The 14,839-nt window shown below is 51.7% G+C and overlaps 1 protein-coding gene and 1 long non-coding RNA gene across 3 annotated transcripts; one reads left to right on the top strand and one right to left on the bottom strand.

The window, feature by feature from the left end:
- Window positions 1-1,764: 1,764 nt before the first annotated feature.
- Gm52548 lies at window positions 1,765-4,298 on the bottom strand. The gene is made up of 2 exons (XR_003954006.1): window positions 3,056-4,298; window positions 1,765-2,715 (listed from the first exon to the last, which is right to left on the bottom strand). It is a non-coding gene; the product is annotated as a predicted gene, 52548 (long non-coding RNA).
- On the top strand, window positions 1,986-14,518 carry Gfi1b (growth factor independent 1B). Of its 2 annotated transcripts, none has more exons than NM_008114.3 (7): window positions 1,986-2,119; window positions 8,571-8,691; window positions 9,076-9,213; window positions 10,020-10,291; window positions 11,050-11,187; window positions 12,384-12,549; window positions 13,765-14,518. In NM_008114.3, exons 2-7 carry the CDS (start codon window positions 8,592-8,594, stop codon window positions 13,941-13,943), a joined length of 993 nt encoding a protein of 330 aa, NP_032140.1. In that variant the 5' UTR covers window positions 1,986-2,119; window positions 8,571-8,591; the 3' UTR covers window positions 13,944-14,518. The 2 variants fall into 2 exon arrangements, with proteins under 2 accessions (NP_032140.1, NP_001153878.1); NM_001160406.1 differs by having other exon boundaries at window positions 12,285-12,549.
- Window positions 14,519-14,839: the final 321 nt, after the last annotated feature.

The raw sequence follows: 14,839 nt of genomic DNA, 5'->3' as shown, positions 1-14,839 counted from the left end.
GTGTCCACATCTCTGGAGGCATCCATCCCTTAAGGACGAAATGAAGGCACGGCCTCCAAAACTGACCACTTACAGAAGCAGTGTTGGCTCCAGAGGCCACCTAAGGTGGTTTGGGTCAGGGCTGTATAGGACTGTCATGCCAAGTGGGGGTCCTGGCATGAAGGGGCTGTGTCCTGGTCATGCCAAGGACAAAATGTGGGAGTCTTAGCCTAAAAGACACCCGGGCCTGGGATCCTTCAGTGGCAGAGCCTCACCCCCTGTGGCGCCAGCTTCAGAGCCACCGTTGAACTGGTTGTGCTACACAGCAGCTTGAGGCCAGAGCTCAGCCTAACAATTGTGCATTTAGAAAGCCAAAGCTTTGGGAAGGTTATGGGGAGGGAAGTGGGTGTAAAACCATTAAAGATGTCCACAGAGGAGGATTTGAATGAGACATGGCTCAGCAGGAAAGACAGTCAAGTGTAAGTGTATGTGACAAGAAATGAGGGCTGGTCCCTGTCAGGGAACAGTTTAAAAATGTCCCACGTATGGTCTATTAAGTTTTCTGCATAGTGACTCAGTTCTCACCGAGTGCTGGCTGGTAACGTGTACCACCCAAAGAATACTCAAGACGTTTTATAAAGAGAGAACAAGGCTGGGTGTGGTGGCGCACACCTTTAATCCCAGCACTTGGGAGGTAGAGGCAGGCGAATTTCTGAGTTCGAGGCCAGCCTGTTCTATAGAGGGAGTTCCAGGACAATCAAGGCTACACAGAGAAACCCTGTCTCGAAAGAGAGAGAGAGAGAGAGAGAGAGAGAGAGAGAACAAGGGCTGGGTGTAGCTGTCTCCTATCTGTGGCCACCAGTCTGGACCTGTGTCCCCTTGGGGAGTCTGTTGTGACCTCCGGCCGCTGCCACAGGGTTAGCCCCCTCAGCAGAAAGGCCTCAAACGAAACATCTCTTTTCTCTACACTTTGAACATTGGACTTGCAGTTTCAATCGGGGCTTCCTGTCCCGTGTTTGTTTTCTTTATGGGGGAAATGTAATCTCTCCAGTCCTGGCTGCAAGAGCATGCAAATCAGCTAACAGTGCTGTTTGGTGGAGTTCTCTCTGTATGCAAAACTTCCTGGAATAAATCAGTCATCCCCAAACGGGAGGAGGCCAAGGGGCAGAGCAGGGAAAAGAAAGTGGGGACCAGGGAATGGGGCTCTGCTCAAATGGGGTGAAATGCCCTGCGCTGGCCTGGGTACCCAGAGGGGCCCCCATTGACCTCTCTGTCTCTCATGCTGCCACTAGATGGCAGCACACGCCGGCCGTGGTACTTGGGTATTCAATCTGTACTTGAACTTTGCCAGGTACAGGTTCCAAGGCCCCCAAATTCACTACCTTGCTTTTTTTGTTGTTCTTCTACTCTGTCTATTTGTGGTTCTGCTGGTCTGTGGTTGTCTGGGGGAAACTCCATTTTTTTTTTTTTTTAAGAATGAGCTCAGTGGGAGACAGAATCCTGTTGGTTAAGAGTGATCTGTACTGGCCCAGGATCCAAGAGCTTTAAACACAGGGGCCCCTCTAATGCCTCAGCGAGAAAGTGTGTGATGGTGGAATCTAGGAGAGGAGAAGCAAGAGGAAGAAGGGAGAAAAAGAGGAGAGAGGAGGAGGAGAGGAAGGAGAGGGGGAAGAAAAGGAAGATGGATGGGGAAAGAAGAGAAAAGGGGAAGAGGGGGAAGGGAGGGAAAGAAGGAAGGGAAAGAAATAAAATCTAAAGCAAGGATGAGGGACTGTAAGTCAATGCTAGACTTTTACATTTTAATAAGTTAGCCACTCTCTTTCACCCAAATGCTACTGAAAGTTTCTGGAGAAATTTCCAGTGGGTTAGAAGCTTCTGTGAAGTTTTGATAAGCAAATGTGGCTGCACTTTCGCGCTCTGGTCATTGGCTGACGCTGCAGCCGCCAGATTTTGACACAAATAATCAGATTGAAAATCAGGGAGGGGAACAGAAGGGGGGCGGGAAACACAGAAACGAAAAGGAGAAGTGTCTGTCTGTGCAGAGACTCATAACGTTGACCGAGCCGAGAGCAGTCCCCAGGGACAGTGTGGAGGTTCGTGGCTCTCGGGCAGAACTCAGAAGAGGGACAGCTCCCTGACGGTGAGTGCTGCCAGACCCGTGCTGGCTGGGCTCCGCTGAAAAGTTCGTCCTGGGTGCCCAAGGCAGGGAGGGTGTCTGCTTCCCTTTAAGGTGAGAGGAAGAATACTGTGGTAGTCTCTCTTCTGGATGCAGTGCTCATCACCAGGGGAGAGAAGAAGGAAGGAACATGGACCAGTCCCGATACCCCAAGATAGCGCAAACACCGAGCTTTCCTCCTGCGAATTCTGTGAAACTTCATTGTAGGGGGCTAGGCTTCACCCAGATACACAAAGTCAATCCCCCCCTTCACACACACACACACACACACACACACACACACACACACACACACACACAGAGCACTTTTCTAGGGGCACCAGAGGAGCCCAAATTGGTGTCCCCCTGGGCTAGAGCTGCCCTGTGCCAGGATCTCAGAAGGGATTGGTAGCTCTGATGACCCTCTCAAAAGTTCCTGGAAGCACCGGGGAGGGGAGTCAGACACCCTTTCCTTGGGAATTTACTGAAGGGAAATGACAAGGTGAGGCAGACCACAGGATGATGGAGGGGAGGCACTGCCAAAGGCTCTTGGCTCCTTGAGCATCTGTAGCTCTTCTCACCTAGAGGAAAAGGTGAGTTTGAGTTGTGGTTTTCTTAGAAAACAGGGCTCATTGCAGAGATGCCCACGGATGGATGCTGTGGTCTGTGACTGGGTCCTGGGAAAGCCAGCATTTTTATGAGACTACTGTGGGGAAAGCCAAGTCACCCTAGCTGTGGAGTTGGACAGCCTGGGTACTGGCAGAGCTGTGCCTATCCACCTGTGCTCTTCCAAGTCTGCAAAGCCCTCCATCAGGAGAGGGGTAACATTTTGATTTGGGGGTCAACCTGTAGAAAGTCCCTCGGGGAGTTGGGTGGCTCTGGATGATTTAGGTCTGATGGAATCGCCCCAGTGGTGCTCACCATTCCCAGAACTTCAAAAAGGTGGGTGCAGGTCCCAGGTCTCCCTTCACCGGGGCACAGAGCCTGCTCGCAGGCAGAAATAGCAGGAGACTCCTCCGTCTGAAGGCGTTTGCATTGAATCCTTTCTGGTGTCAGTCCCAGCCGGCCGTGGGGAGTGTGGGGGCTGTTTGCCCAGTTTTGTTTCCATTGTGGTAAAACAAGTCCATAGAACTGACCTTTTTTTTTTTTTTTTTTTTTGCTTTTGAGTTACGTGGTGTTCTTCGGCATGGGCATGGGACGTACACTCTGGTCCCGACTCCTTCCTTCTCTCCTTTCTCACTACATAGTAAAAAAACAACAACAACAACAACAAAAAAAAAATCAACCAAACAACAAACAAATGAACAAACAAAAACTTAATTTCTGATCCTTCTGCCTCCACCCTCTGTCACTGTGTCCTGAGCTACATCCCCAGTCCTTTCTTCTTTTCTTTCATTATTTTTTTAATCTCTCCTTTCTGTTTTTTTTTTTGGGGGGGGGGTCGAGACAGGGTTTCTCTGTGTAGCCCTGGATGTCCTGGAACTCACTTTGTAGACCAGGCTGGCCTCGAACTCAGAAATCCACCTGCCTCTGCCTCCCTGGTGCTGGGATTAAAGGCGTGCGCCACCATGCCTGGCTCCTTTCTGTTTTTAATTTAAGATTACTATCACTAACTAGGCATGGAGGCGCATGCCTTTAATCCTAGCATTTGGGAGCCAGAGGCAGGTAGATTTCTGTGAGTTTGAGGCCAGTCTGATCTACATAGAGAGTTCCAGAACAGCCAGTGTCTCAAAAGAACTACAAAAGTATTGTTGTTGTTGTTGTTTGTTTTTCGTGTAAGAGAGATGTGGGGCTCACATGCCACAGCACGCATGTGGAGGTCAGAGAACTACTTTACAGTGTCTGCTCTCTTTCTGCCCCGTGGGTTCTGGGAACTGAACGTAAGTCATCAGGCCTGCATGGCAAGTGTCTCACCCACTGAGATAGCTCACTGACCCACTTTATTCCATTTTTGACCAGGCTGACCCAGAACTCATGGGCTCAAGCAATCCTGACTTCCTCGAACTTATCCAGGACTCAAGATGCTTGGCCCTAGGCCGAGCACATCTTAAGAGCTGTTCATTAACTATCGAGAAGATTCATCTTGTTCAACCGTGTGTTAATCCCCAAGGCCGTGTCCTTTTGTGAAACTGAGACCCCATCCTTATTAACCAATAACTGTTCTCCTGCACCCAGCCCCTGCTAGCCTCAAATCTAGTCCTGTGAGTTTGCCTATTCTGCACAACTAGATATTTGTCCTTCTGTGGCTAGCTTATCTTGCTCCCTATGTTTGTGGGGTGCATCGTGCCACACATGCTGAAGTTTCCTTCAGTTGGATGTCTGGATCACATTGTGTGCTTTGGCCTGGCTATATTCCTTGCTCATCCATCCTGCCTAGATGGACACTTGTACCTCTCAGCTCTTGCAGATGGTGCTGCTGTGAACGTAGACGGTCAGGGGCTCTGAACTCTGTGCTTTGGTGTATGCCTGAAAGTCATCGCTCACTTTATTTATATATTTATTTGGTGGTAATGGCTACTGAACCCTGGGCTTCCCACCTGCCAGGCACTGACTTTAGGTTCCCTAAGGTGACCCAGGCTCCTGGCCGTGACTCCATGACGTGGCCCTGCAGCTTGTTTGTTGCCTCCCTCCCTTCTGTCTTGACACATAAGGAAGTCCAAAGGGTCCCCTGTAGCTGACCCTGAGAATCAGCCCAGTCTTGCCCAACCCTCCTGAAAAGGGAACCTAACTGACCAGTGTCTCAGACAAGGTAGGTCAGTCCTTAGCTGAAGGTCAACAGATTGTACATGGGATTTTAGAGTAAAGGGGAAGTTTAGAAATCTCTTAGCCCAACGGTCTCCTCTGAGAGATAGGAAAACCAAACCCAGGTTAGTGGTGCACGCGGTCACAGAATCAGACTCATCTCCCGTGGGTTGCACAAGGTTCCTGGAGTCAGGAAATCCTGATGAAGCCACTGTGCTCAAAACCTGGGTGTGCAGGATGTTCCAGCCTTCCAGGCAGCTCTGGCTGCAGTTCCAGCCTGGGTCCATTGACTAAGTCTGGATAGAAGGTTTATGAAGGATGATGACAAGGGGCACAAGGGGCCTCTTGCTGGAGCCCAGATACCATCACTGTCTCTGTTTTATGAAGAAATCCGAGTGCCTTTCACAATCTCTGCCCTGAGCTCTTTCTCAGAATGGTTCGTGTGAATCAAAACCGAGTGGTTGTTAATTAACTACATTATAGGTAATTGGTTCCCCTTTCTTTCTTTCTTAACTCAGCTAACAAGGGCCAAAAGCAAACTCTCTGGATACTCTTGGCTACTGCTGTAGGCTTGGGGGAGGGGGTGTGTGTCTGACCAAGGCTCAGCTGTCCTGATGGAAAAGAATGCTCTAGAAGGGAAAGGATAGAGCTAAGGCAACCCAGTTGGAGGAAGCAAGACGCCCAGGACCTCTTGCTTCCCACGTAAGCATAAAGCATTCAGTAAGTGCTCATGAATGTAGGATGGAGGTCCTGGTCCTGTGTTGCTCTGGGTTTGGGTCAGCTGACCTAGGGTCACCTCTAACTGGACCACGGGCAAAACTGCCTTTAAGGAAGTCTGTTCCAGGTGAAGCTAGTTGGGACTCTGTGTGGGGTCTTTGGGGATCAGAGGAATAAGACCTTTTGTCCTCGCGCCCAGCTGCTTTTGATACAATCATCTATACCAGAGGCCGCTGTGAGGAGCACAGATGGTGTGGTGGGGATACAGGGTGAGTCAGAAGTCAAATCCAAACAGGACAGTAGCCCTGGGCCTGCCTCTGTCCTGACTTCAGAGTCAGTACCCTCTCTAAGCCTTGAGATCCCCACCTGCAACCAAGGACACTTCCTACTTCCCTGCCCCCTGGGACACAATGCACAGAGTAGGGCAGCCACCGTGGCTTGGTTTCCTCTTTGGTGTACTGTGTAGTGACTGTCTCAGTGAGGACCTGGCATGAAAGGCCTGGGATAGCCTGTGGCACACAGACCACACTGAGTAACTGTTGTCCCTCTGCAGTGAGTATGGAAGGCCTGGGCCTAGACATATCCACTCCCCCTCCCTCTGCTCAGGATTTAGAGTCCCTCAAGTGAAGACTGGGGGGGGGGGCAGAAGGGAGAAACCCAGGGAGGGAGGGGGCAGGAGAGGAAGGCTGGCCCAGGAAGATAAGGTCTCGGCTGCTATATGTACCAGGATGAGCAGGGGTCCTTCCAAATGTCTTGTTTAGAGAACTAAGAATCTGTCAGTGGAAAAGATCAAAGAGTCTAAGTCCCATCCTTCATTTTAGAGTTCAGAGACTTGAACTTATGCCAGCTCTCTGGTTCATCCTTAAAAGTGCACCTGCTGGGTTGAGCCTGGCCTCCCTCCTGGCCCCTTCAGCTCTTCCTTAGTGGATGGAGATGCCTTGTGATGGCTTAGCCTAGGCATCTGCCATGCACCTTATATGCTCAAGGCTATTTCTTGCTCCCAGCATTGACTGACATTGAATCAGGCCCCCTCTTAGCTGATCTAAATATAGGCTTCACAGCAAGGAGTGCTGGTTCTAGCTACCCTGCAAACAATCCCAACCCCTGCTACTCCCCAGCGGACTTAAGGCCTCTCCTGCCTGGTTTAGGTTCAGCTCCTGGGACAGAGGTGACTCAAGCGCCCTTGTCACAGGCTAAACTCTAAGCTGTCTTTCCTAATCTTGCCTCCCACCCTGGTCTGAGCTGAGGTCTTATCGCCTAGCCTTCACTGTTGTTCAGAGGCGGCCAAATCCGTTTTCCCGCCTTTGCCGGGCATATCACAGATGTAGCCTTCAGTGAGTGGCTGGTCATGGGTGGGTCTGGGACTCCTCCCAGGCTTTCTGAGCCTGAAGAGTCTGGAGTGCGGGGAAGATAAAGGACTCCACGGGGGTTCTCTGTCTCCCAGGGCCATGGGACACTGCACAGGCTAGGACAGGGATAGGAACCATTAATGGGAGAGGAATCAGATGCTGTTCTAGAGGACTGGGCAGGAGACATCTAGCGAGGTAGGCATGCTTCCCACCTTAGGAACTGGGCAGACCCTTTGACTCATTTGGGCCTCCGGTTCTCTCCCAGTCCCTGACTAAGAAGTTAAATGTTGATGCCCAACACCGGAGTTGATAGACATTCACCTCTCTCTGTCTTCATCCACACAGAGACCGAATGTCCAGATGAAGTGGTTGGGTCTCCTCATGTCTCTTTCCATGATTAATAGACGGAAATGCCCCACCATTTCTGGAGAGGGGACTGCGGGCTTAGGTGCTGACTGCAGCAGCTCCCCCTGCAGGACAATACAGGCTTCAATTAAGTCTCTACTTGCCTCACTAGCCTCAAGTCCCTTTAAGCACAGCCCCACCCCCTACCCCACCCCCCTGCTACATCTGGGTTGTGAGAACCTGGGATGCTCACCAGCCTTCCAGGCTGGGTAGCACACCTTAAAGTAAAGGAAATTAGCCTGGGGAAGTGGCGAGTCTGCCCAAATCTCCCCCATGAGCTTCTCTTTTAGAGAGTACTGTTGTTTAGTTTGGTTTGCTTTGTTGGGACAGGGTCTTTCTATGTTTGTCCTGGCTGGCCTGAAACATGATCTATAGACCAGGCTGGCCTTGAACTCAGGGAGGTTCTACTGTCCCTGCCTCCTGAGAGCTGGGACTAAAGGCACGCACCACCACACCTGGCTTTTTCATGAGCCATCAATCTAAAATCTAAGCTCAGATTGTGTGGTGTCTTGAGTGTGTTGAACTGGCCTCAAGAACAACTTTTAAAATTTGTTGTTTGAGGCAGGGTTTCTACCAGTCTGGCCCTGAACTCATATTAGCTGAGGATGACTTCGAATTGTGGCTTCTCCTGTGTCCACTTTCCAAGAGCTGGACTATAAGAAGGCACCGCCATAATTGGTCATATGCAGTGGAGCTGCACCCCAGCCCTTCAAGTAGCACTAACTGGGGTCCACAAGTGCCTGCTTCAGGGACCCTAGCCAGCCCTTCCTTCTCTTTGCCAAAACAGTCCAGGCTGACTCAAGTTTCTAAGCATGAATGTACTCTGCCTGTGACTAACTCACCGTTCTTGGGGGAGCCAGATGATCAAAGTTAAAGCGTCAATAAGTTTGGTTCCTTCTGGAAGTTCCAAAAAAATCAGTTCATGGATCTCTCTGAGCTCTTGGTAGCAGGAACCTAGAGAGGCCTGGCTCTACTCCCTGCTTTTGATACACAAGTCACTCTCCCTGCGCCCAGCTTTCCCTCTTCTTGTAGGGAGGGACATCTGGGGAGCAAGGCCTATCTTATCTTCAGGCACATCTTAACTTGATGTGATATTCACAGGTGTCAGGTGGATGTGAACTTTGGGGAACGTTATACAAGCCAGCATGGGATAGTGTGCCTTTGATCCAAAGGACTAGCGCTTGTCACTCTTAGTCACTCCCATTGCCCCTCCTCCCCCGCAGGTGTGGCGTGCACGCAGAAAAATGCCACGGTCCTTTCTAGTGAAGAGTAAGAAGGCACACACTTACCACCAGCCCCGGGCACAGGGTGATGAGCTGGTCTGGCCTCCTGCTGTAATTCCTGGTGAGTCTGAGCTTAGGCTATATGGCCCACCTCATGCCTGCTTGGCACTGTCTTGATGATGCTGTGGCATTTCTTCTGTATCTAACTGTCACTGAATGAATGAATGGACAAGTGAATAAATGAATGAATGAAATAAATACTCATCTCCTCTAGCCTTTGGAGTTGAGGGAGCATCGGACTCAGAGCCTGGAAAGGACTATGGCTCCAGTTGAGATCTGAAGTCAGGGTGCTCTGGGTTTCCCCCACCTCTGCCTGTTCTGAACAGAGGTGTCAGCAGCAGCAGGCTGGTGTCCCTGGGTCCCCTCTCCATGATATGGTACCCCTTGCTCTCTGAGGGCATTCCAGAGCTTCTGGTGGTGACTCTTGGGTCTTGTCTCCTCACAGTGGCAAAAGAGCATAGCCAGAGTGCCAGCCCTCTTCTCAGCACACCGCTTCCAAGCCAGACCTTGGACTGGAACACAATCAAACAGGAGCGGGAGATGTTGCTGAACCAGAGCCTTCCCAAGATGGCCTCAGCCCCAGGTACCCAGCCAGGGTCATCACGTCCCCTGCAGGTGCCACAGAGGAAAGTGGTAGCACCTACAGAGGCTCTGGAGTAGCACTTCTTAGGATAATGATATTGGGGAGCATCAGTCACTGGACACTGTCTGGACTCTCAGCATCTGCTGGACACTTCTGGACAGGCATTTGCTCTAAATGAGGGTGTTTGTGTGTGTGTGTGTGTGTGTGTGTGTGTGTGTGTGTGTGTGTAGCAACTGGGGGGTCCATAGGGCAGTGGCCTGGTGGTCCCCCAGGGGAGGGAGCTGAAACTGCAGTGAAGACTCACACCAATGGTACACAGTAGGGCTGCATACTGGAACCCTCAACAGGAGGTCACCAGGAGAGATACAGCACCCGGGCAACTTATTTCAAAATTAATAACCTGAACCAGGTGTGCCGGTTCATGCCTCTAATCCCAGCACTTGGGACGCAGAGGCAAGCAGATCTCTGTCAGTTGAAGGCCAGTCTGGTCTACATAGAGAGTTCTAGGACAGCAAAGGGTATAGAAAGAGACCCTATTTAGAAAGAAAGAGAGAGAAAGAAAGGAAGGGAAGGGAAGGAAAGGGAAGAGGTGGAGAAAGAGAGAGAGAGACCACTGGTGGCAGTTAGGAATGGTCACTGAGCACCACAAGGCAGCTTACAGTTGCCTGTGGCTCCATCTGGGGAGTCCAACACCATCTTCTAGCCTCTGAGGGCACCCGCACACACACGGTATACACAGGTACAACATATATAGAGAGTTGAAGGCAAATCGTTAAAATAAATTACCCTCACATGTCTTTGTACAGAGGGGCCTCTCGTGACACCCCAACCCCAGGATGGGGAATCACCACTCTCTGAGTCACCCCCTTTCTACAAGCCCAGCTTCTCCTGGGATACCTTGGCCTCCTCCTACAGCCACAGCTACACACAGACCCCCTCCACCATGCAGTCCGCCTTCCTGGAGCGCTCCGTGAGGCTGTACGGCAGCCCCCTCGTGCCCAGCACAGAGTCTCCCTTGGACTTCCGCCTCCGCTACTCTCCAGGCATGGACACTTACCACTGTGTCAAGTGCAACAAGGTGAGCAATGGGCATGCAGGCCCCGTTCAGCTCAGCATCTATTCTCTCCAGGATGCTGTCCCTGCTATTATTTATGGCTTTGGGTGGTCCTTATGCTGGGAATCTTGAGGCCATGCTGGATTCAGACCAAGCCCTAACTGTCTTGCCTTTGCATCTTGCCTTTGCTTGACATGAATAAGTTCTTGGGGGATATAGAGAGAGCAAAACACCTACCCTAGTCCACAACAAGGAGATATCAGAAACAGCATCTACGTGGTCCTAGATAGCTTTGGCATTCTTTTTTTTTTTTTTTTTTTTTTTTTTTTTGAGACAAGGTCTCATGTAGCTCAGGCTGGACCTGAGCTCTCTTTGTAGCCAAGGATAACCCTGAACTCTTTATCTTTCTCCCTCCACCTCCTCAAGTATTCACCACCACAGCTAGTTTTGCCTGCTTTAATGCAGTACTAGGGCCTCATGTGTAATATACAAGCGCTCTATCAACTGAGCTACCTCTCAGTCCCCTAGCCCTGAGATCTTACCCATGGGTTATTCGTCCTCCAGATGTTCATGGAGGAGCCTTCTGGTTCCCTCCCACAGCCCCATTTTATAGATAGGAAACTGCCACAGAGAGGTGAGCGACTCCCTGGGATGTGCAGCAGAACAGCCGGACCGCCTGAGGTGCCCTTCTCCTGCTCTATCCTGCTCTGGAGTTAGGCCCATGGCCAGGGTGACCACAGGCCTGCCTCCTTCCAGGGACCTGACTCTTTGCTCTGCCCCAGGTGTTCTCCACCCCTCATGGGCTAGAAGTGCATGTCCGCCGCTCTCACAGCGGAACCCGGCCCTTTGCCTGTGATGTCTGTGGCAAAACCTTTGGCCACGCTGTGAGCTTGGAGCAGCATACTCACGTCCACTCACAGGTGAGTAACTGACAAAGGCTGAAGGGGACAAAGGTGGGGGAGGAGCAAAGGTGGAGGAGGAGCAAAGGTGGAGGAGGAGCAAAGGTGGGGGAGGAGCAAAGGTGGGGGAGGAGCAAAGGTGGGGGAGGAGTAAAGGTGGGGGAGGAGCAGACTCCCTGACTTGTCTCCCTGGGTCTGAGTCATCTAACATACTGGGTCTCTGATTGGCTGAAATGGTTTCACATCTAGTTGGAAGGAACTGGGGATTTAGGGGTGGGAGCTGGGTTATGTCAGTGAGAAGCCATCCTATGCTCTGTGTGGCCCCGCAGGCATCCTCAATTCTTAGAGTTTTAGAGTTCAATTTAAATACACGTCCTCCCTCCCACCCCCACCCCATCTCTGTTTGGGACCCATTCCTTTCCAGAGCAGAACAGGTAACTAACCAGCACTCTGTCTGGGTCACACAGGCCGGTTACCAACACCTGGGGAGGTGGGAAAGGTGGTGGGAGGTGACCCTCGAACCTTCCGTCCCTCGGCAACAGGCTGGAAGCTGGCTCTGTCTTCTACTTCGAAGCCTCCCACAGACCAACCAGGCCAGGCTAGAACTGCCCCAGTGCACAGATGAGGAAAACAATGGGCTTGCCCCAAGCATACGGCTGCTGGGCTGCTGGGAGTAGGGTCTCAGCTGGTAGAGTGCTTGCCTAGTACACAGAAGCCCTAACACCAGATGAACCAGGAATGGCAGGCCTAGAACAGCACTCAGGAGGTGGAAGCTCAAAGTTATCACTGCCTACATAATAAGTTCAAGGCCAAACTGGGCTACCCAAGAACCTATCCTAACTAAATTGAGTCAGCATGTCACTAGCTAAGAGGAACTCACTCTGCGTTACTGGTGAATCCCTGAAAAACTTAGTTGCTTCATCAATCAGTCACCAAACACACCCTGAGGCTTATTTTGAAAAGTATACTGTGAAAGGCACAGGGAGAGATTTCAGAGGAAGCAAATCAGGCCCAAAGCCTCAGTCCTCAGTTGAGGAAGCAGGAATGGGGCGGGGTTCTTCCTGCTTCTCTGGACCCCTGTTCTCGAGGCCACCCCAACGGAGTGTCCTCTTTCTCAGGGCGTCCCAGCCGGGTCCAGTCCTACGCCCACCTTGGCTGTCCCGGGCCTTGAGGCCCCACCTGCACCTGACCCCCCAGGGCCTCGTTTCCTCCGGCAGGAGCGAAGCTTCGAGTGCCGGATGTGTGGCAAAGCCTTCAAGCGTTCATCCACCCTGTCCACCCACCTGCTCATCCACTCGGACACTCGGCCCTACCCCTGCCAGTTCTGTGGGAAGCGCTTCCACCAGAAGTCGGACATGAAGAAACACACCTACATCCACACAGGTGAGCACCCAGGCCGAGTTCGAGGGAAGGCCATAGGATCGCCTGCCTGGCTTCCCCCATCATTTGCCAAGAGGCCCCCTTGAGGAGGGTCTGGAGGGCTGCACAATCACTCAAAGTAAAGAAACACTGGCAGGAAAGCCAAGCCAACAAAGGCCTGAGGGCAGAAGGCCAGCGTGGGCGTGGATTCTCCACCCCCTGTCGCTCACTCTGTCCACTCTACAGAGTGAGCGGCCTTGCGCAGCCAAGGAATCAAGGAAGGGCCAGCCTGTGCCAGCTTGGACCAGCTGAGAAAGCCAGAAATCTAGAGAAAGACTGTACCAGTAACCTGACACATTATGGTGACATAGATGCCTGACAAAATGTCACTGGGCCTCACAGTTTGAGACGGAGTCCATCACGGCAGGACTGCTCAGTGGTAGGAGCATGAGGCAGCTGGTCACACTGCTTTAGGAAGGAGAGGGCGGAATGCTGGTGTGCAGCTTGCTCTCCCCCTTTTATTCTGTCAGTCCCAGCCCATGGGACAGTGCCAGCTGCCATATTTAGGATGAACCTTCAGTTAGCCCCCGCCCCCCCCAAATTCCTCACAGACATTCCCAGCAGTGTGTCTCCTGGGTGACCTAAGTCCCATCAAGTAGACAGTGTTGCCCATCAGAAAAGCATTTTGCTTGTTTGTGTGCTTGCTTGCTTATTGAGACAAATACTCAGGTAGCTGAGGCTAGCCTTGGAGTTAATATGTAGTTGAGGCTGACCTCAACCTCTAACTTGCAATTTCTCTCCCTCAGGATGAGAGGGTTACAGATGTATGCATTTCCTTCCTTTCTTCCTCCCCCCTTCCTTCCCTCCCCCCCTTCCTTCCCTCCCTTCCTCCCTTCCTTCCTTCCTTCCTTTTTTGTTGTTGTTGTTTTGTTCTGTTTTGGTTTGGTTTAGGGTTATTTGTTATTTTTTTTTCTTTTTGTTTTTGGGGGATAGGGTTTCTCTGTGTGTAGGCCTGGCTGTCCTGGAACTCACTCTATAAATCAAGCTGGCCTTGAACTCAGAGATCCATCTGCCTCTGTCTCCCAAGGGCTGGGATCAAAGGTGTGGCCATCACACTTAACTACTTTCCACCATTTTCTAAGGTTGGCCATAAAAACCCAGTAGCGAATGTGTGACAGGGTGGTGGCTGCACGCCTAGCACTGCCACCTGAACCCACCTGCGGTTTGTCCCTTCCCCAGGTGAGAAGCCCCACAAGTGCCAGGTGTGTGGGAAAGCCTTCAGCCAGAGCTCCAACCTCATCACCCACAGCCGCAAGCACACAGGCTTCAAGCCGTTCAGCTGTGAGCTGTGCACCAAGGGCTTCCAGCGCAAGGTGGACCTGCGACGTCACCGTGAGAGTCAACACAATCTCAAGTGAGACGGTTGGCCGCCTGCTTTAGTGTGTCTCGCCTGAAGGCCAGCCTCTCCTTTCCAATCCTGATCCCAGTCCTCCTGGAAGCAGCATTGCCCATGAGCCTCTCTGCTTCTTTTGAGACTGGATGACCTCAACCAAGCCACACTCCTCCTCTGACCACAGCTGATGTGGGAGTCAGTTCGGGCCTTTCTGAACTGAGGCAGTCACAGACATGCTCTGGTCTCATTCAATGCCAGAGCACAGACAGCTACAAAGCCCTCGTGGACATGGCAAAACCAGGCAAGAGCCAGGATCCACAGAGAAACCCTCTTGCTTGCTTCTCTGGGTCTAGTGACTGAATTTTTAGGGATTCTCTTTTTGGCTGCCACAGTCAGAGTTGTCCCCTGGCCTAGAGGTCTGGCGCCCCTCTGCTTCGGCCAGATGTGCTCTCTGTCCCCCACCTCTCACCACATCCATCCGCCCACTGGGAGTCAGGCTCCTGAGGTGAGCCACGAGGCTATGAAATCAGCCATGATAGTAGAAGCCTGCTCCTATCAGTTGATGTAAATGTAAATAAAGGTGGGTTTATTTACATGTGACCTTGTTTGTAAAACTCCTACTAGGTCCCCAGGACTGCCTGAGGACTTGAGGGCCTTGACAGGGAGCTAACAGAGAGAAGCACCATGACAGGTGTCCAGAAGAACAGGCCTAGTGCTGCCGTGGGCAGTTATCTGTCTCTGGCTGCAGCTTTAAGGACTCGCCAGAGCCCTCTGGAGTGTTGCCTTGTGAGTTTGGCAAAGGAAACTTGGCAGGAGTAGAGCCTGACAAGCTGTGTGACTTCACATGGGGCGCTGAACCTCTCTGGAGTTCAACTTCATTGGGCTACATATAATCACAACAGTCCTGTCCTGGTCGGGATA

This window comes from Mus musculus, chromosome 2, assembly GCF_000001635.26.
Source record: "Mus musculus strain C57BL/6J chromosome 2, GRCm38.p6 C57BL/6J".
NCBI lineage: Eukaryota > Metazoa > Chordata > Mammalia > Rodentia > Muridae > Mus > Mus musculus.
This window is presented reverse-complemented; position numbering and strand designations above follow the sequence as displayed.

Coding starts and splice junctions, on each gene's coding strand:
- Gfi1b (NM_001160406.1), top strand. CDS start 8,592: ATGCCACGGTCCTTTCTAGTGAAGAGTAAGAAGGCACACACTTACCAC. Junction 8,692..9,075: donor GCCTCCTGCTGTAATTCCTG/GTGAGTCTGAGC, acceptor GTCTCCTCACAG/TGGCAAAAGAGCATAGCCAG. Junction 10,292..11,049: donor ACTGTGTCAAGTGCAACAAG/GTGAGCAATGGG, acceptor GCTCTGCCCCAG/GTGTTCTCCACCCCTCATGG.